At 43.5% G+C, this 21,592-nt stretch overlaps 1 protein-coding gene and 1 pseudogene across 1 annotated transcript; one reads left to right on the top strand and one right to left on the bottom strand.

Annotated features, from left to right (window-relative positions):
- Window positions 1-8,795: 8,795 nt before the first annotated feature.
- LOC120650949 lies at window positions 8,796-10,049 on the bottom strand (annotated as a pseudogene).
- A 6,734-nt stretch (window positions 10,050-16,783) lies between these two features.
- On the top strand, window positions 16,784-17,503 carry LOC120647867. The gene has a single exon (XM_039924688.1). The coding sequence runs from the start codon at window positions 16,784-16,786 to the stop codon at window positions 17,501-17,503; it is 720 nt and encodes a 239-aa protein (XP_039780622.1).
- The last annotated feature ends 4,089 nt before the right edge of the window (window positions 17,504-21,592 follow it).

The following is a 21,592-nucleotide window of genomic DNA, read 5'->3' as shown; positions in this document are numbered from 1 at the left end:
ACAATCCTTACCTAGATGACCTTTTTCTCTACATGTGTAGCAAGTGCAATGTTTTGCTTTCTTTGACTCAACATTATCTCCATTGCTCAGCACTTGCTTCATTTTTGGCATCACATTTGTATCCTTGACTTGCTTGTTGTTATAGGGATGAGGTTGAGCTGTTTGGGCACCAACTGGTCTGACCGGTCTAGGGTGACCAGTTAGGTTAGACTTAGCCTCACTTTGTAGAACAGGACACATAGCAATGAGGTGACCCTTTTCTTTACACTTGAAGCATGCTCTTGTTCTGGCACGTTGCTTTTCCTTTCTTGAGGGTTTTGTCTTGTTCTTAGGCTTCATAGGGTATGTAGACTTATGTCCTATCTTTGACTTCTTGACTCGAACAAGACTTTCCCGTTTGGATTGACCTTGTTGAGGAGCAGAGGTAGTGAGGTTTGAACTCTTCTCAAGCTTCTTCACCATGTCATCACGGTTATCTTAAGAAGGTTGCACTTGACCTTTGCTCTTCAACTTGATCATTTCAATCTTTAGCTCTTCGACCTCTCACTTGAGTTGATCATTTTCTTCCGCGATAAGGTCATCACAAGTTTCTGCAATCACATGCTCAACACAAGAATTTGTTACTTGGGAGCAACAAGATTTATCACAAGAAAATATAATTTGAACTTGTGAGCATGTGCATGTGTGTGAGAGAGGTTGATAGGATTTTACCAATGTTAAAACAACCTCATGAGCAACTTCTAGCATAGCGTGTGAATCAGCAAGCTTCTCATAGAAATGTTCAAGTTCCTCATGAGTGCCTTGCAAAGCCACGTGCTTGCAAGTGAGACTCTCCACTTGAGCCTTAAGCACTTGATTTTCTTTCTCCAATGATGCTACACAAATAGATGAATTAGTAGCATTAGCATAATCATTGGACACTTTATGATACCTTTTTGCCAAGAAAGCTTGTTCTAGTTTGAGCATTTCAAGTTCTTGAGTTAAAGCCTTGATAGCTTCAACTTGAAATTTATCTTCCTTGGTCATTTCACTGATTCTAGCCATCAAACACTTGTGATCAACATCACTGAAAGATGTTGACTCTGCGGAAGCTCTTACTTGTCTTGATCACCTTCGGGAGCACTTCTTGGTCTTTTTCTTCTGGTTCCTGGTCAGACCGGTCTGACCGGTCAGGGTGACCGGTCGGACCGGTTCCAACTGGGAACCAGCAGACTTGTCTTCTTTTGCTCCTTGATCTTCAGGAGGAGTCACAAGAGGATGAGTGTTTGTTGCTGTAGTAATACACTCCTCCAATGACTCATCATCATCATCTTCTTGATCTTCATCGTCGCTATCTTCTTCACATATTGATTCAATGAACTTCCAAAGACGATGAGCACCAATTCGTGTCTTTTTCAACTTATCCTCCTTGTTTATGAAATCTGAGAGCTCTCTGTTAATATTCTTAAACAAGAGGTTAACGACACGACGATTGCAAATCAAACATTTCATCTCCTCATTTGACAATTTGAATAAATTGTCAAAGTCATCGGGAAGAATAATTGATTTGACAATCTACTCAAAGGAAGGACCCATGGTCCTTAAAACATTAATTACAGAGCTGACCAAGAAAAGTAGTTTGAGCCATCTAGAGATAGCGGCTCAAACGGTACCTCACAAGTAGTCGACATCGTGATTCTCCAAGCGGTAAAGCTTCAATCCGGAGATCAAAGCTCTGATACCAATTGAAAGGACCTCGGATGTCGCTTAGAGGGGGGTGAATAGGTGGTTCAACAAATTCTGCAAATTTAACTCTTAAAACAAACTGTCAGCCTTTTACTGGCCAGGCAGACCGGTCAGACCGGTCCTACACTTAGACACTGACTCAAGAGACAAACCGATCAGACCGGTTTGGGTGACCGACCGGTCAGACCGGTCACTTGCAAAATCTGCAGAAATATTAGAGTTTCTCCCCTCCTCGAGCTCTAACACTAATACAACTTGATGTAGTGTTCCTGCAGGTGATTATAAATGTATTGCAAGTCCCTGCACACACTGAAACAACACACCAAAGTATATCAATGCAGAATTATAAAACAAATGCTAGAACTCAAAGTAGTGAGGCAAACCACAATGGAGACACAAGGATTTGTTTCCCGAAGTTTAGATTCACAACCGTGAATCCTACGTCTCCGTTGAGGAACTCATTGGGTGTGAATCTCTTTCAACTCGATCCCTTGAGTTGGGTCTCTTTCAACCACTTCCCCGATTACACTATCTTGAACCTTTCCGCCAAGGGGGAAAGATCACGACCTCACAGACTTGCCGCTGCTCACCACAATGTTGGGAGCTAGCCGACGACGCCTAGCTGTCTAGGAGGCAATCCTCCAAGAGTAATAAATGCGAACTTTGAAAGCTTTGACAAATCTCGAGTGCTCAAGCTATGGTTGCTCACTTGCTGCTCAAAGTGCAGCTCTCACAATGCTCACCAATCTCACACTTGTTCAATCTCTCAACCCAATCCAAAGATATGCAATCTAGATGGCTTAACTCACAAAGAGTGTTGAGGAGAGCTAGCTGGTCAAGAAAATGCTTCTAAGAGCTCAAGAATGGTCAGAGAACCAGCAGCCCACGCAAGAGGGGGCTGAGGGGTATAAATACCCCACTTCTAAAAACTAGCCGTTGTAACTGTCAGTGCAGACCGGTCAGGTCGGTCTGTTTGAACAACTAGCCGTTAGATCCCAGACTGGTCCCCCAGACCGGTCTGGACCAGAGAAGCCCAAACCCAGGTTTAAGTGCTCCACTTGGTCCACCAAGTCAACACTTGATCATCCAAGTAGCAAAAAGTTAGTTTACAAGGGTTTTCTCTCAGGATTCTCACTTGGGGTGACCTATGAGCACTTTTGACCGTGTCAATCAATCAATGTTGCATCCTCTTGATAGTATGGCGCACCTACACTTAAGATTAAATATGAACCACATTTCAACCACTTGAGCCTTGAATTGCTTCAACTTTGCCATACTTTGATTTTTCTTCAACTTTGGGATTTCAACATTGCATAACATCCTTTTGAGCAAATCCATACTTGAGCTGGTGACTTAGAGGTCCAAATCATCTTACAAAACTGTCCTTGAATTCTCAAGTCACTCCAATAAAAATATTTGATGCATTTCATTGCCTCTCCCAACAAGGCTTGGATATGATACTTCGAACACCCCATGGATACTAGCACTTCACCTTAGCACTTGCACACATGGTAAGCCGTAGCTTCACCAAAGCTTGCTTAGTCCCTCGCACTAGTCATCTCGGTTGGTTTCTTCATTACTTACCCTTACCATGTTGAGCTAAACTTTGCACATCAACAATGAATTCCATATGTCATTCACATATCTTCATTTCTTTGTCTTACTTTCTAATCATGAGCTTTTGATCCTTTAGACAAGACATGCTTTATTTTGACAAGCCATATTTAGAAACCACCAAGTAATACATGAGCACTCGTTTCTATCTTTCCTCATAATGTACTTGTCTTTGCTTAGTAGTCATGAATGATAACCATATTCCATTCATTGCAAGCTTCCATGTATAAGACCAATTTGTAGCACATTAGTGCATGTCTTCGCTTTTTGCTTAACTCCATGAAGCCTTGCAATAATACTTTCAATAATTTTATATCTCAAATATTCTTCAAATTTGTCAAGCCATGAATAGAAACCATATATCAACATTTCATGAATACTTGTTTCTCATTTCTTGTCACAACATGCTTGACTTTCAACAATGAATTCTCTTTTATTTGATTCCTTGATACATGAGTCAATACATAAATTGATACGTAGATAAATCCCTGCTCATGATATCTCAAATAAAACATTAGTTGTTTAATCATGTTGTCATTCAATTCACCAAAACTCATTTGGGGCCTAGATGCACTTTCAACAGGAAGTAAAGTGCTGAAAGTACTGGAATAAAATAGATACATAGATGCCACCATGACTAATAAAACCTAGATAGGGCATACGAGCTATCTATCTTATTCCTTAGAGTAACTAGTGTCAAATTTTCAAAACCGACAATTTTGCAAACTAAAAGTTTGTTTTAAACTTAATTAAGCATGTAAGTAATCATCCCCAGTGCATTTCGGCTCTGATACCAGTTGTCACAGAACCGTCCAAATTAAACCAGCATAAGTGCACTAACTATCATTTTAATGGTTAATCAAGTTACCACGCACTTAAAACGGTGTAATCCGGTCGTCTGTCGGGTTAAGAACCGAAAAACACTGGAAGTCTCGCACGAAGACGAGCACAAATGATTACAAACAGACAAAAAGAATTCTCAAATTTAATTTACAAAGCAGAGCTTTACAAAATGAGTTTGAAACAAATTATCCGAGTTCAATATGCAGCGAAATTTAAATAGAAGTTTACTTTAGAAAAACAACTATAGCTACGATAACGTGAGGACGTCACATAGAGCCCACCGATGTGAATCCTAGTTAGCTCCAACCAGCAGCAGCTACACTTGAAACAGGGTAACAACAGACCCTGAGTATACTAATACTCAGCAAAACTTACCCGACATGGGAATACTTAGCCAACTATCTAGACATGCAAAGTTTTTTGGCTCTGGAGTTTATTTTGCTGAAAAAGCTACTAATAATGAATCCTTACTTTCAATACAAACTCTGAGTATACTAATACTCAGTAAGACTTACCCGACATGGGTATACTTAGCCCACTATCTAGACATGCAAAGCTTTTTGGCTCTGGAGTTTATTTTGCTGAAAAGGCTACTAATAATGGATCCTTACTTTCAATATTTTAGCTCAGTTTGAGTATATACCGTACCAGCGAGGTTTGCCTGAATTTCTAGAGCACACATGGTAGATCAGAGAAATTTTCTGGTAATATCACAATCAAATCATTTTCATTCCATTCTCATTGCCATTTCTTTACTACGATGTGACAAAGTGACCAAGGTTCTCTTAACCGAGAGAGACGGCGAATCGATCCGATTTAACTTTGTAAGGTGGACCTAACACACACGACACATGCAGCCACACCGGACCACACATATCAACTGTTCCCATCATCACCCCGACGTCTGTGCCATGCCTACAAAAATCCGGGTGAAGGGCCCCTCACGGTGAACTCTCAGAGAACCCGGAGGCAACATACACTCCAACACCCGCCATTATTCTACTCCCAAAGTAGCAGGTCGCGATTCAAAATATCGTTGCAAATCAGGTAACTAGCTTACCGGTTTCGACTACCTCCTACTCCCGGCATGTGGTTAGTACTGTTCAAACTTGGTCAGCACGGCCAACTACGGTACGATCCTCAATCGACACAGACGGAGGCTTACTTTCCATCCATTCCATATCCATAACCAAAATCATCTCTGCCTGGTCTCCATTTCTCTTTCCTCATTAATTCATTCTCAAGTAACTTGCCAAGTAACAAGGTCCTACATCTCGCAAGTGACAGGAAATCACTCAACTTCTACCGAATTCTAATTAAGCGTGGCTGTACTAACGACCTATACACTAGTAGAGTAACTGAGGAACCCTAGGGATCATGCATCTACGGCTCCACTCAACTCCTAGAAACGTAAATGCACAATAAATATATAATAAACATTGAAAACTGAAATTAAGGGTTATGCTTCGGGGCTTGCCTGAGATTTGACACAAGTCAGTTAGTTAGTTTGCACCAGCTTGATAGCATTTCCAGTCCAATCATGTACTCCAGGCAGTCCGTCCATCTTCGGGATCGGTCCACTAGTCACTATCTTGGGGTTCAGTTCCGTCATCACGTGTTTCACGTCCATGCATCGTACATCTAGCGTACCTAGATGACATGCAACGATGCAAGTGCACGAGCTTAAAGAAAACACCATATGATGCATTTAAAAAGGCATACAAGGCAAGTATAAGGCCACAATTGCATGGGTGCTGATGATGCAATGCAATGCAAGGCGACTAAAAAGAAAGACATGACTGGGCAACCATTTATCGAGTAAGCACAACAAACAAGCTCAAAGGCACAATTAGTTGGTGCTACAATATGAGAGTTCATTTAATTTAATTTAGTCTGAAGTGTTTCCTTCTAAAAAGCCATTAGTAAATTCATTTAGAAAAGTCAAGTTATAAATCAAGAGGAATTAACTATAGATTTTATTTAACTTAACAAGCAAACATAAGCAAGGTGAATAAACACAAATCATATTCTGGCCCTAAAAGGGTTAACATGATTTACACAGGAACAAGAATTAGCTACTGAAATTAACATGTAGGAAAGCACCTCTTAGCAACACACAAAATGAAAACTATACCTAGGAACCAAACAAATGCAACAACTTGACGTGCAGCAAGGATCTGATAGCACAGATTAACTCACATGATAAAATACTGATAAGGAGTGTAAAAACCATTTACCAACATTTATTGCTAACATAAAGCATTTATTTTAGCCTCAACAAGACAAACTAAACAAAAATAGATTTACAAACATGCACATAGCTTCTAGTTCTGAAATTTTTACAGTAAACTAAACATGCAAAGAGTCAGCTATTGCATGAATTTCATAATTTTTTGACTTTCCGAACTGCAGATATTAAATAAACAAGCTAAAACAACCATTACTCATGATTAAATCAATACATCATAAAAACATTAAATAAACAGCAGGTTAAATATTTTTTCTAAGTTCTACATGCCAAAACAAAACTAACCCAACTGATTTTATATTTTTACCATTTTTCTACTATTTACTATGTATTTTCAAAACTTACAACCACTTAAACTAAAATTTAAACTAGAGCACAAACTGTTTAGAAACTGAAGATCAACCTGTAAGGAAAGTTGTAGATCTTAGAACAAGAAATCCAACAAATTTTAGTTTGCATTTTTCTGATATTTCTATGATTGTTAATTGAATTTAGAAGTTCACTGATTAGATTTGAAAACTTAAACTAAAGCTTTACAACGGGGTCCCTAGAATTTGCATAATAGACCTTGGAAAGAATTGGGGGCTCGCAATTTGGCCCTTGGCCGGATTGGAAGCAGGGGAGGGCGACAGGGGGCGGCGCCGCAGTTTCCCGGCGAGGGAGCTCGCCGGCGGCGAGGGCCTGGGGGCGGAGGAGGTCGGGAGCTACCTGTGGGTGCCCTTGGAAGGGATTGGGGTGGTCGGATGAGGCGGGCCGTGGAGGAGGGCGGCCGGCGGCGGTAGCTGGCGGCGGCGGCGGCGCTTCGGCGGCCGTGAGCGGTGGGGAGAAGGTCGACAAGGTTCACGGCGCCATGGGGAAGGTCGCTGCGGGGTTGGCTTGGCTTGGGGGAGGCCGCAGGAGATGTCTCCACGGCAAGCTCGGCGGGGGCGGCGGCCATGGCGTGCGGCGGCGCTCGGGCGTATAGGGGCGAGCTCGCTTCGGCTCGGGGACAGGAAGGGAGTGGAGAGGGAGGTCGGGAATGTGTGTTGCGCGAGCAAAAGGGAAAGGAGAGGGGCAAGGGCGCAGGTCGGCCGGCTCGGCACGTCGTCACCGTGGCGCTTCGAGTGGCCATCCTTGGCGTGCGCGCAGGGAGACGGCGCCGCGTGGCGAGGCCGAGAGACTTTGGGGAGAAACCGGGGGTGGGGAAGGCGGTTTTGGCCGGGGGCTCGGTGCGTGGCCGGCCAGCCGTCGACGCCGGCGCACGGCGCCGTCACGGCGAGAAACAGAGAGGGGGGAGGAGAGATGGTGGTGAGGGCAATTTCATAATTAACTCGAAGTTCCAAATTCCAGTTTATAAACTCAGATTTTCTCCTTCTTCATGGCCTCAAATGAAAAACTTTTGAATACCAAACTTGCTTAAAATTTCAAGATCTACAACTTTTGTTTTAGACACATTTTCATTTGAACAATGGTTTGAAATATAAAATTTGAAACTTGAGTGCTTTTGAAAATGTCCTATACACTTCGGAATTCAACTTTTTCTCCCACTTTTGTGTGCCAACTCGAAAAATTTTGAACACGAAAGTTGTTCATCATTCGAAAACCTATAACATTGGTTCTAGGCAAAAGTGCATTTAAGCAAAGGTTTGAATTTTTTTTAAACATGTTTGTTACAATTTGAAATATAGATTTAAACATTTAAAAATTGTAATTTGAAGAACTCGTCATTTCATGTGTTAAAGTACTAACAAACTTTATTGAATGCCTTTACATGATTAACATTAGTACTAACCGTTATGTTAAACATATGATTAACCCTAATTACAGGTGATTAACACCTGAGTGTTACAATCTCAAACTTGCATTACCAAGTTAATGAGAGGATTTATCAAAACTAACACAAGTCAATGAGAGGATTTTTCAAATTATTAAGCTCATTTAGCCATACTTTGAAAATATGATAAACTAATTGACAGTTGACGAACTGCAATGTACCACACAGACATGTACATGCTTAAATTAAAACCATACTTCCGTATCGAAAATGTAGGTCGCTTTAGCCATATGTACTAAACCAAATGTAACCTGTGCTACGCTTCTTCCATTATTGTCTTCTCTAGGGTATTAGATCAACTCAAAGCTCGTTCGAATGAACAAATGTGTATTCCAAATTTAGAAAAGTGGGGGAAAAACTAAAGGGGTGACTGAAGTACCCGTTGGGTATACTTACATCTCTGCATCACTCCTATCTACTCAAGTTAATTGTGCATGAATGAATGAATGATGATGGAAAGGTAAACATGGTTACTTCACCCACACTCTTCTAACCCTTTTGTGCAAATCTAAAATGATTTACATTTTTTTAATCAGAGAAGGTGTACATGGCTAACTAGGCGCTAGCGTGACATGGAGTCTGAATTACTGCCACTAAGTTACACATACAAACTGAGAACGAAGAACATATATATTTGCACATGATGCAAGTGCTCCAGCCGGAGAGCTTTCCTCCAATCTATCTATTGACGGTCCGAAGAATGCTATTGCCAGCAGTCAGTGCTCCCTCGTAGCTAGGCGCTAAGTGCAGGCAGGGTGAGAATGAATGAAATGATCAGTAGGAGAACTGCAGGTTGCTCATGAAGGACATGCCGAACGACCAGTTGGGCGGCACGACGTTCTGGAAGACGATGGTCTGTCCGCCGGTGGTGGTGACGCCGAAGGTGAGCGCCTGCCCGGCGATCCCGGCGAGCGACTGCCAGTTGGCGCCCCAGTTCCTGCTCATGGGCACCCGGTTGGTGGAGGTGCCCTGGACCCAGGCGTGGCGACGGAGCCGCTGCCGCCGACGTTGGAGATGAGCACGAGCTCGTAGTAGTTGAACCCCGTGATGGTGAAGCGCACGCCACGCGCTGGGTACAGCACGGGGATGATGCCGCCCTGGTAGACGCCGATCCTGACCCAGGCCGGCTGCGCCATGTCGAAGTGCGCCCGCGGCGGGTTGCACCAGCCGCCGTTGTTGCTGGGAAGCGCGTAGTTGGGCGGGCAGAGGTTGGTGGCCGTGACCGTCACGGGGCCGGCGCCCGGGAGGCACCACCGCCCGTCCGTCTGGGCGTCGCAGGCGATCTGGAAGCACTGCCCGCACGACGCTGAAGAGCACCTGGCTCAGCGCCGTCGTCGCCGTGCCGTACCCCGTCGTGTACAGGTTGCCGTACCCGCACGCCCCGCCTGCAGTTTTAGTTTTGCGGCATGGTCGGTCATCAGGATTACTAATTAATTAGTCTCTTCGATCATCACTCATCAGGGCGGCGTTACCACGCACGCACCCATTGTGCAGTGCCTAATAATTACTCACGTACCCATTGTGCCGGAGGCGTCGCTGCCGCCGTAGAACGTGGCCGTGGCCTTGGACCAGGCCGCCACGGCGGCCGGCGCGGCGAGCAGCGCGGCGACGATGGTGAGGAAGACCGCCGCCAGGGGCAGTTTGGTCTTCTCCATTGCCACCCCCCTGCGGCGTCTCGAACGGTAGGCTCTAGCTAGCTAGATAGTGAAAACCGACCACGAATTGAAGCTCACAATCGGAGGATCGGATAGATAGATCAAGCTAGCAAGAACTGTTGGCAAGTGGTTTTGGTTTGCGCTCTTCTACTGTTGCTAGTTGCTACAAGCAAGTCATCACTGACCAGGCCTTGGGATCGGTTCTTAAATAAGAAGCCGCGCGCTAGATGGAGGAGCTGACCGACCAGCCGCTGAGCTCGACGTATCTTCTGAGAACGAAGCAGGCGAGATCGATCGATCGATGGACGAGCTGACTAGCTGAGCGCACGACGCACGGCACGTGCGCGCACAGCTACAGTTGCGCATCGGTCAGATCTATCGGCGGCGCAAACTGCACGGCGTGTGAGCGCGTTTCCGATCGGATTCTCGCGATCGAGAGCTCGATCCGGGGCTTGTTAATTCCGGAACGTAACATGCATGAGTGCATGTTTAGAAGATTCTGATCTGCAATTACTCCCATTCCGTGTCTGTCTGTCGATCGATCATCGTAGTCAGATCTCAGAGTCTGAGTCTGAGTAGCAGCAGCGGCGAGTATTGTATACTACACCAAATTAAAATGGGTTGAATTCCGTGGACAGAATGATTGGCGATGAACTGGCGGTCGCCCATTGGGCGCGCTGATAAGTAACAGGCTGATAAGCGAGGGCTCGACGGATGGTATCACGGCGCCTGCCGACTCTGACGAACTGACGAAGCTGCTGAACCAATTTGTTATTCGAAGCACCACAACCACACGTGCCGGTCACGTGAGGAGCTCGGCGGCCGGCGGCCGTGAGGGAACGATCGTGCCGAGATGCATGGTGGGTGATTTAGCAGTGGTGGTAGTGGTGGTAAGCCGCCAGATCAATTCTAGTAGAGTGACAAATTTGACTAAAACTCATTTTAGTCATCAATTTTTCAAGTTTAATCACTTAAAATGTATTCCCTACTCCAGTAGGACCAACTAAATAGACTTCTATATTTTGGTAGAGAGAGGAAAAAGCAGAGAAAAGAAAAAAAATAGTGGGCCCTACTTTTGGTAGCCTAAGTAGAGGGTGACCAAATTGAGGGGGTGGAAGAGCAAATTTAGTCACCCCTCATTTTAGTCACCCAAGTAGGGGCCCTGTTGGAGATGAAAATTTGAACAAAATGACTAAAATGTGAGTTTATTCATCCAAATAGAAGCACTGCTGGAGTTGCTCTTAGAGCAACTCCAGTGGAGTGACTAAAATTCATTTTATTCACCCACTTTTCAAGTTTAGTCACTCAAAATGTAGTCTCTACTCCAGCAGCACTGACTAAATAGACTAAAAATTGGTGGGCCTTACTTTTTATAGCCTAAGTAGAGTGTGACCAAATTGAGGGGGTGGGAGAGGAAATTTAGTCACCTCCTCATTTTAGTCACCCAAATAGAGACCCTACTGGAGATGGAAATTTGAACAAAATGACTAAAATGTGGATTTAGACATCCAAATAGAGATCCTGCTGGAGTTGCTCTAAAACCTCAAACCGGCGGCGGCGCGCGGTGGCCGCCGGAGGCCCGGAGCAGCTGCATCCGGCGGGCTTCACGTCTCCAGCAAGCTTCGGCATCCCGCCGGCTGGCTTCATGTCTCAAGCGATGCGGATGTTCTACCGCAGCAACGTGCTTCTTCGCCTGCCGGCTGCCGCGCGCTGCCTTGTGCTGCGATCGAACATGATGCGTGGTGGGCGGGTGCGGCCGGGTTGGGTCTCGGCAAGAACGCGCGCCGGCACATGGCGACATGCGGCACGGACCCGTGTGGCAAACTGCTAGCAGGCAAGAAGTGCACGAGTAGAAGTATCTCCGGGCCCAGCAGCATGCATAAGTCATCCTAGAATATAAGCATTCGCTGCTACAAAACACGTCAAAAATCCACCTAAAAGTACCGGTACGAATGAGAGATAGTACCAATGCTGCTGGTACTTTTAGAGTGGATGAAGCCTAAGGAGATCATTTAGGTATCAAAGACTAGACATTGGTACTGGGTGGGTGGTAAAACCACCAGATAGTACTAACTAGCAAGATGGCCCGCGCAAATAGCTCGGGTGCTAGATTTTTTATATATTAGTGTATATGTTTTTACACAAAAATAAATTATTGCAAATAGTTTTTAGTCATGTCATTGATGCCTTTTGCTCTAACGACACATATCAAAGTATATTGAAACTTTTTTCATTATCATATTCTATGCCATATCTTTTCAAAAATAAATATAAAAGAAAAGAAAAAAGATTTTCTATAATATATAAAAATATTTACATTTTATAGAATTGTATTTGATTATTTTTATCAGCAAGAATTGTATTTGATTGTTTTTATCAGCAATGTACGGGGTTTTTTTCACGGTGACAAATTATCCTTAGAATTTTTTAAGAATATCTAAGTGAGTGATTGTGTGTACCACTAGAAACAATATTCATAATTTAATTTAAATTTTGCATTGAAATCTTGATGAGAAGTGAATGCATCCTTTTTAGTTTTCATCATATTCATATCTCTTTTCTTTTCCGTATTCTCCAATCTAAATCTACCACAACCCTATTGCATTTATGCTCTCATATTTTCTTACGTCTTCTACATCCTTTTCCCAGCACAACTCGTTTGCTTGAATCATCTAATTTATTATATTGCGATATGTTGTATAGAGTTCTTCTTTGTGCTCGTCCTCTCTCTCTAGTAACATATATCCTTCTCCTTTGCTTCTCTCTCTCCTATTTTTGCTTTCAAGTAGCTTTTCCTGCTACCTTTCTTTAAAGATGAAGATGAATTCTTGATTGTATTTTAGCTTGTGGATGGACGCGCATGAAAAACAAACACGATCATTTTGTGGGTAGAACCTGACTCTGGTTGGACCAATAAAAAGTCTGATTTATTCTAGGTCCAAAATCAGCTATATGGAGCCTGCAAATTCGGGCCCAGCTCGAGGAGAGCTTGGATTCGGACCGTACCGCCCACTATTGTTCAATGAGAAAAATAGCTAAATAAATATTTTCAAGCTTGTTACTACCATGCCCCTAATCTTCATATACAGGTTATTACTGTACTTTCCAAGTGTAGCAACTGTGCAAATAACTTGACTATACTTGTTCTATCATATTTTTGAACTATTTATTCAAGATAAAATTAGCTTTTTTGTACTAATGGACTTTTAGCATTTATTTCTATTGTTTAGTTATTTTACATTCCAAAGTTTATGAAAAATAAACTGCTATTTTCCTTTTATTATTTTCTTGCGCCCAACATTGATATGCAATAATAGTTAATGCTGTAAATTTTTATTCCATTTAATATTCATACACTTTTATGAAAATTCATTAGTTATTAATTTTTTGCAAACAAATAGGGGATATACCCTCGAGACCCACCCTAGTCTTTTGTAGTTGGTCATCTTTTCCTTCTAGAAAAAAATATTTATTTATCTATTTCTCTCTCTTCTCCTCTCTTTCAATCCCGTCGCCATCGCAACTGCTTGTGTGTTCACCTAAAGTTGTGAAGCCTTTCAACCTTCCATAAGGTGCTTCACCTATATCTTCCTATTTCTCACACCTGCTCAACAGGCACGCCGCCGCCAGGACGACAATCCATGGCATAGTGGAAATCAACAACTCTTTTCGCTTTTCACACTCTACTGATTCTATCTAGCGCTTATCCATTGCACTCTTGAAGTAATAATAGTTGTAATGCATTGTTTGGATGCTTTGTTTTGATTGCAACCTTCGGCATACAATGTAGCAATACAATCATTGGTGAGTTTTTTTACTCCAATCGCTTCTCCTAAGAGCATCATTCAGACACCAAAAGTATACTTGCATCTTGGTTTATGTTCTAAATACACCTTCAGCTTACGAAAGGTGTCATCTTGGTCAGTCGTCTCCACTTGAAAAATTAGTACTTTCAGTTGCACTATCCTTCAAGCTTCTAAAGCACCACTGTGCTGGACATCGTGCTAATATGAAATATCATGCCCAACCTATTTATTTTACCCTTTTCTAGAAAGTATGTATGCCACATGTGGATATGCAACATGGCCACCATTGTGATGATATTGGGTTGTGGTTCCTTGTTGATTGTGGTCTGACACTGCTCCTCATCTAGTCATCCCACATCCTTGCAACGCCGTCTTCTTACATCATTCTTTTGCTCTCCTATTTCCTTGGCATTGCATTAAGCCCTCATCTCTAACATTTTCTTCCACTGAAGGTTGTATTTGTAGGTTAAGATTTAATTTAAAATAAAGTTGTATATTTGTACTTTACTCGGTATTAAATAATCGGAGCCGTTATTTTAAAATAGAGTTGTACTTTTGTACTTTACTCAACATCAAATAATTTGAGCTGTTATGATATGGTCGCACTGGATCCATTCATGGAGATATCTCTATTTTTTTATTGACTAATATGGTAATTTATATTCTCTATAAGCGAATATCGTGGATTTGTGTCACACTTAAATATTAAAATAATTAATGCGGGTTTTTTCAAAGAAATCCTGGATGTTGATTTTCTAATAACTTAATAGACACACAAATCTATGTAACAACATCCATCACTTTGTTTCCATCCCTTCTTTTTTGTGTAAACATTCGATGACTCTATTTGATTGGGTGAACTGAAAACAATAAATATATCACAGCGGTGGATATATGGCGATGGTGCATATCAAATTGTGTGTGGACACGTGTTACTATTGGATAGTGTGCTTGGCAAGCAATGGAGTGCATGTGCTTGCTAAATTAGTTCTTTATTACATATGCTAATATGGATGGCATGCAACGGTCATCGGCTACAATCCGTATTGAAATCAGCTTTAGCTTTCCCTTTTTTTTTGTTAATTCCGAGTTTAGATCTATTTAGTACTCATATTTGATATAGATTGTTTGAATTAATTTAGACCGTTAGATCTTCATAAAATCCAATGGTGCAAATTTTTCTCTTTTTTCAATTAACGTGGGAATGGGAATTTCTAGACCCTCTCGGCGAACGTGGTGGCTTCGTTTAACTGTATTGTATTAAGATAATAGATAGATGTCTAGCCTTTGGTACCGGGTAGTGTTATCACCCGGTACTAAAGACTCATCCATAAATTACTTCAAAAGGAAATATCTCTCTTCCAATCACAAATATTATGTAGGTGAGATGGTAAAAAAAGTACACACAAGGCAAGAGGTCGTGGATTCGAATCTCGACCAGTGCAACGTGTGTATTTTTTCTAGTAGTGATTCTAGCTATGTACCACGTTCACAGCATCTTCTGTATACCTGGATAAAAACTGCTTTGAACTTGAACATCTACAAACATAGGTAGGAATACATATATTATGGGACTGAGGGAGTATTATTATACTACGATAATGCTACACTTCTTACGTCCCGTCGGACGCTTCAGCGCTGCGTGCGCATGATCGCACGAGTCCATGCAACTCTTAGTAATTCTTCTTGCGAATTTTGTTAGTCTCATTGATTATATTTTCACACAATTACTAAATCACAACTATGACCTAATGGGACGATGATTCTTACAACGTAGGGTGAGGAGGGCATGCCGAGCCAGTGAGCCCTTTATCGTACCAGCAAGACCGGTGATGGGGCGCCTGACCCCCGATGCCTCCGTGACCTCCTTGAAGGAGGCCGACCATGCCAAGGAAACTAGAGGACACCGAGATGTCAACTCCGAGAATGAGGAACCCCTTCTCCTGCAATGTAGCCCAGTCCACCGAGAAAAATAAGTAGAGGTGGGCCCTCTTTTCTCTCTCTCTCTCTCTTGACTCTTTTGACCCTCTAGACTCTTTCCAAGCTCGAGAGACTCACACATATTTTAACTCGCTTGCAAGTGCCCGGTTGTTAGCATCCAGCACTGGAAAGTAAGGAACGATGCGTCCCACCTCTATACTAGACATGTTGGACTAATTGAGCTTGGCCCACTATTAGTCTATTAATCAAGAACTTCAAAGGCCCACAATAGTTGTTAAGTGGAAAAGGAATTAGTACCACATTATGTTAACACTAATAAAGTACTCAACTTAAACAGTGAGTTGTGAGATACTCACATAAGAGAAGTTGAAGGGAAACATAGGAATCCACACGCGCGCAATCACCCCGGTCCAGGTTCATCCCCCGACAAAGAGTAACGGGTAGATCTGGAACAGAGTTTAAAGGGGGGGGGTGCCCATGTCTGGTGTGTGCTACACACTTCCTCCTTCACCACCTTTCTCAGACTTGCGCTAAGCTTCTGCATCTCCGGCCAGAGCTCTCTGCACGCACAGGGAACTCTGGCGAGCAGGCCTCCGGAACTTCGTCCGTCAAGCGTACCTGCACGGGTAGGCGGGCAATCAAGTTTTTGGGGAGCGCCCCTTGCAGGCGCGACTGCTCCTTCCGCTCTTCACCGACAAACGCCACTTCCCCGACCGCCGCTGCCATGGTAGTGCAGACGAGGGGAACCGCGAGCACGGCTGCCGGCGCCAACACTGAGAGTGGTGGTTCTGGTGGAGCTCATGCCGTGAGCACCGGCACTGAGTCCACCCAAGGGTATAAACCTACATCTTCTCTGATTAAGCATTTCATTAGCACTATTCTACTTGTTGCTCTGTTCAGTAGTATAGTAGAGAATGCTTATGCTTATGTTGAGATGTTCATGTTCATGTTAGTATCTATCATATCATTTTTATGGATTAAAGTATGTTGCAAAATGGCTAGATATTCAACAATCCAAAAACTTGATAGGTCATTTTCAAGTGCTAGCTTTGCTGCGTCTTTGAAACCGCCGCCCCTGCAAGGTGGTGGGGCAAATTATAAGATCTGGCGTACGCGTGCTACACTGTGGTTCACTGCTATGCACTATGAGCACGCGGCCAGGGTAAAGCGCATCGAACCTCCCCTCTCAGCTGAGGAAGCAAGGAGGTTTGATGAGGCAGATAACCTGTTCAGGGGGGATCTTCTCAGTGTACTTGCAGAGAGCATGCTGCAGGTGTACATGGACATGCCTACGGGCAAGGACATGTGGGATGCACTTGAGGCCAAGTTCGGGGTTGCCGATGCTGGCACTGAGCTGTATAAGATGGAGCAGCTCTATGACTACAAGATGGTCGATGACCGATCTGTAGTAGAGCAGGCCCATGAGATACAAATGCTGGCAAAGGAACTCTCGAACATGGAGTGTGTGCTGTCAGACAAGTTTGTGGCCGGCGGTATCATCGCTAAGCTACCACCTACTTGGTCTGGCTTTGCCACTTCTCTGAAGCACAGGAGGCAGGAGTTCAGTGTGACTGACCTCATTGCCACTCATGGTGTGGAAGAGAATGCGAGGGCAAAAGACACTCGTGGCAAGAGAGTGCATGATGAGGGAGGTTCCAGAGCCAACTTGGTGCAAAGGAAGAACCCTCATGCAGCTCACAAGAAGAAGAAAACAAAGAACTTCATCAAGCCCAAAGCTACAACCTTTAAGAAGAAAAGCAAAGAAAAGGGTGGCTGTTTTGTCTGCGGGTCCAATGAGCACTGGGCAAAGGACTGCCCGCAAGGACAAGCCAAAGAAATCAGCAAACATGGTCATTAGTGAGCCTGGAGGATCGGGGTACGGTAATTATTTACCTACAGTCCTCTTAGTTTGTCTCTCGCCTGATTGGTGGGTTGACACGGGAGCTAATATTCATGTGTGTGCTGACGTCTCTTTGTTTTCATCTTATCAGGTCAGGCGAGCTTCCTCCCTATTGATGGGAAATGGCACGCATGCTGCTGTACTTGGTGCTGGTACGGTTAATCTGAAGTTTACTTCGGGAAAGATAGTGCAACTGAAGAACATGCAGCATGTCCCCTCCATCAAGAAGAATCTCGTCAGCGGGTCTCTACTATGTAGAGATGACTTTAAGCTTGCTTTTGAGTCCAATAAATGTGTTGTTTCAAAGTATAGAACTTTTATTGGTAAGGGCTATGAAAGTGGAGGCTTGTTCTACTTATTTTTGATGAATTCTTATGATAAACTTGTGAACCATGTGAGATATGTTGATTGTAATATTTGGCATTCACGATTATTTCATATTAATTTCGGTTGCATGACGCGTTTAGCTAATTTGAGTTTAATCCCTAAATTCGATTTGGTCAAAGGATCTAAATGCCATGCTTGCGTTCAAGCTAAACAACCCCGCAAGCCTCACAAGGCTGTGAAAGAGGCGAGGAATCTGGCACCACTAGATCTTATTCATTCCGATCTGTGCGAAATGAATGGAGTATTGACCAAAGGAGGAAAAAGATACTTCATGACTCTCATCGATGATTGTACTAGATTTTGCTATGTGTACTTATTAAACACAAAAGATGAAGCTTTGCATTACTTTAAAGTCTATAAGGCTGAGGTAGAGAACCAACTTGAAAAAAATCAAACGGTTACGGTTCGGTCGTGGAGGAGAATACTTCTCACAAGATTTTACTTCATTTTGTGAGAAACATGGAATTATTCATGAGAGGACACCTCCATATTCCCCTGAGTCCAATGGGATTGCAGAAAGAAAAAACCACACTCTGACTGACTTGGTTAACGCCATGTTAGACAACGCGGGACTATCCAAGGAATGGTGGGGTGAGGCTGTGCTGACAGCAACTCATGTCCTAAATAGAGTTCCTACAAAGAACAAAGAAGTAACACCATTCGAGAAATGAGAAAAGAAGAAGTTAAATCTCTCTTATTTGCGCACCTGGGGATGCTTGGCTAAAGTAAATGTACCAATCATCAAGAAGCGCAAATTTGGACCAAAGAATGTAGATTGTGTCTTTCTTGGTTATGCCATACACAACGTGGGATATAGATTTCTGGTAATCAACTCTGGAGTTCCTGACATGCGTGTCGGCTCAATCATGGAATCCAGAGATACTACATTCTTTGAGAGTGAATTTCCAATGCGTGGGGATGCACCTAGCACGTCTGGTCACGAATCAGCTATCTCCCCTGACACTTTTGTGCAAACAGAACAGACGACCATTGAGGATCCTGAGGTAGATGATAACGGAGTCACTCGAAAGAGTAAGAGACAGAGGGTTGCAAAATCCTTTGGTGACGACTTCGCTATATACCTCGTGGACGACACTCCCAAAATCATTGACGAGGCATATTTTTCTCCCGACGCTGACTCTTGAAAGGAAGCGGTGCGGTGTGAGATGGATTCAATTATGACCAATGGAACTTGGAAAGTTGTTGATCGTCCATACGGGTGTCAGCCTGTGGGATGTAAATGGATGTTCAAAAAAAAGCTAAGGCCGGATGGTACTATTGAAAAGCACAAGGCAAGGCTTGTGGCCAAGGGCTATACCCAAAAGGAAGGAGAGGATTTCATTGATACATATTCACCGGTGGCCCGATTGACCACAATTCGAGTACTACTTGCCCTAGCTGCCTCACATAATCTTCTCATCCATCAAATGGATGTTAAGACAGCTTTTCTAAATGGAGATTTAGAAGAGGAAATCTATATGCAGCAGTCTGACGGTTTTGCAGTAAAAGGTCAAGAAGGAAAGGTGTGCAAATTATTGAAGTCCTTATATGGCCTAAAACAAGCTCCTAAGCAGTGGCACGAAAAGTTCGACATCACTATGACTTCTGCTGGCTTTGTTGCGAATGAAGCCGACATATGCATTTACTACCGTTACAGTGGGGGAGAAGGAGTAATCATGTGTTTGCATGTAGATGACATACTAATTTTTGGGACAAGCCTCAATGTGATTGAGAAAGTCAAGAGTTTCCTGTCAAAGAATTTTGACATGAAAGATTTGGGAGTAGCTGATGTAATACTAAACATCAAGCTATTAAGAGAAGGAAACGGTGGGGTCACACTGGTGCAGTCCCACTATGTAGAGAAGGTGCTAAGTCGCTTTGGTTATAGTGACTGCAAACCTATCTCCACTCCTTATGATCCTAGCATAATTCTTAGGTAAAACCGACGGATAATAAAAGATCAACTGAGATACTCCCAAATCATAGGCTCACTGATGTACCTAGCTAGTGCAACAAGGCCTGACAGCTCGTTTGCTGTGAGCAAACTAAGCCGGTTTGTTTCAAATCCGGGAGATGATCATTGGCGTGCTCTTGAGAGAGTAATGCGCTATCTACAAGACACTGCAAGCTACGGCATTCACTATATAGGGTACCCAAAGGTACTGGAGGGCTATAGTGATGCAAATTGGATATCTAATGCTGATGGTTTGAAAACCACAAGTGGATATGTATTCACACTTGAAGGTGGCGCTGTTTCCTGGAAGTCTTACAAGCAGACTATCATAACGAAGTCTACCATGGAAGCAGAACTAACAGCACTAGACACTGTCACTGTTGAGGCTGAGTGGCTTCGTGAACTCCTGGGGGATTTGCCGGTGGTTGATAAACCTATACTTGCAATATCCATGAACTGTGACAATTAAACCGTGATTACTAAAGTACATAGTTCCAAGGAGAACATGAAGACTACCAGACATATAAAGCGGTGGTTGAAATCTGTCAGAAAACTGAGAAACTCCGGAGTAATAATCTTGGACTATGTCCATACGTCTAAAAATCTGGCAGATCAATTCACCAAGGGTCTATCATGTAATATGATAGATAGTGCATCGAGTGAGATGGGACTGAGACCCACATGAAGTCTACCATAGTGGTAACCTGTCCTGTATGATCGGAGATCCCGTGAAGTAGGATGGCGAAACATGCTGGTGTCGGACTGAGAGAAGAGACCCTTGCAAGGTCCATCTTTCAAAGGCACTACTCTTCTATCTATATGGCAGGATGGTATATACCTTAATATGTTCCGAGTGGCTTTATAAGCAGAGATGTCAGCCTACAGGACATCTTAAAAGGAACATACCTATATGAGCTCGACTGCTAGTCACAGTCTATGAGATTCGGGTGATCTTTAGATGCTCATGAAAAGGCACGGAGTTTGCCTTATATGCTCCAACCAGAGGAGCTGCTCTAAGTAGCCTAGTATCAGTTAAGAATTTGAGTAAACCTTACCTTGCAAAAAATTGTCAATTCAAGGCATAGTCCATTGCTCAATTGCGAATAAGTGTAAGATCTTATTCTAGATGGGTGTTCAACTTAACAGTCCCTGTCAAAACACTGGTATATCAAACAAGTCAAGAAATGAGAGCATTCATTGTGTACCTCCGAAGTTCGGTGGGGATTGTTGGACTAATTGGGCTTGGCCCACTATTAGTCTATTAATCAAGAACTTCAAAGGCCCATAATAGTTGCTAAGTGAAAAAGGGATTAGTACCACATTGTGTTAACACTAATGAGGTACTCAACTTAAATAGTGAATTGTGAGATACTCACATAAGAGAAGTTGAATGGAAATATGGGAATCCACACGCGCGCCGCCGCCGCCATCGAGCCGCCCGCCCGCCCGCGCGCGCGACGGGCCGGGCCGTGGGCGAGGCGTGGCTGGCGGGTTGGACAGTGGACTTTGGACTTGGACTTGGCTTGGCTTGGCCGCACCACACCGTGGCCTGCCTGGATGGGCCAAGTTTTGGCGCTCAGCCCAATAGCCAAATCCTAGCCGCTAGCAGTCCCTGAAAACCCTAGCCGCCAACTCCTAACTCCCAACCACCCTGGTCTAGGTTCATCCCCCAACAGGTGTCCAGCTTCCCCGACCGTCGCTGCCAT

Source organism: Panicum virgatum, chromosome 9K, assembly GCF_016808335.1.
Source record: "Panicum virgatum strain AP13 chromosome 9K, P.virgatum_v5, whole genome shotgun sequence".
NCBI lineage: Eukaryota > Viridiplantae > Streptophyta > Magnoliopsida > Poales > Poaceae > Panicum > Panicum virgatum.
This window is presented reverse-complemented; position numbering and strand designations above follow the sequence as displayed.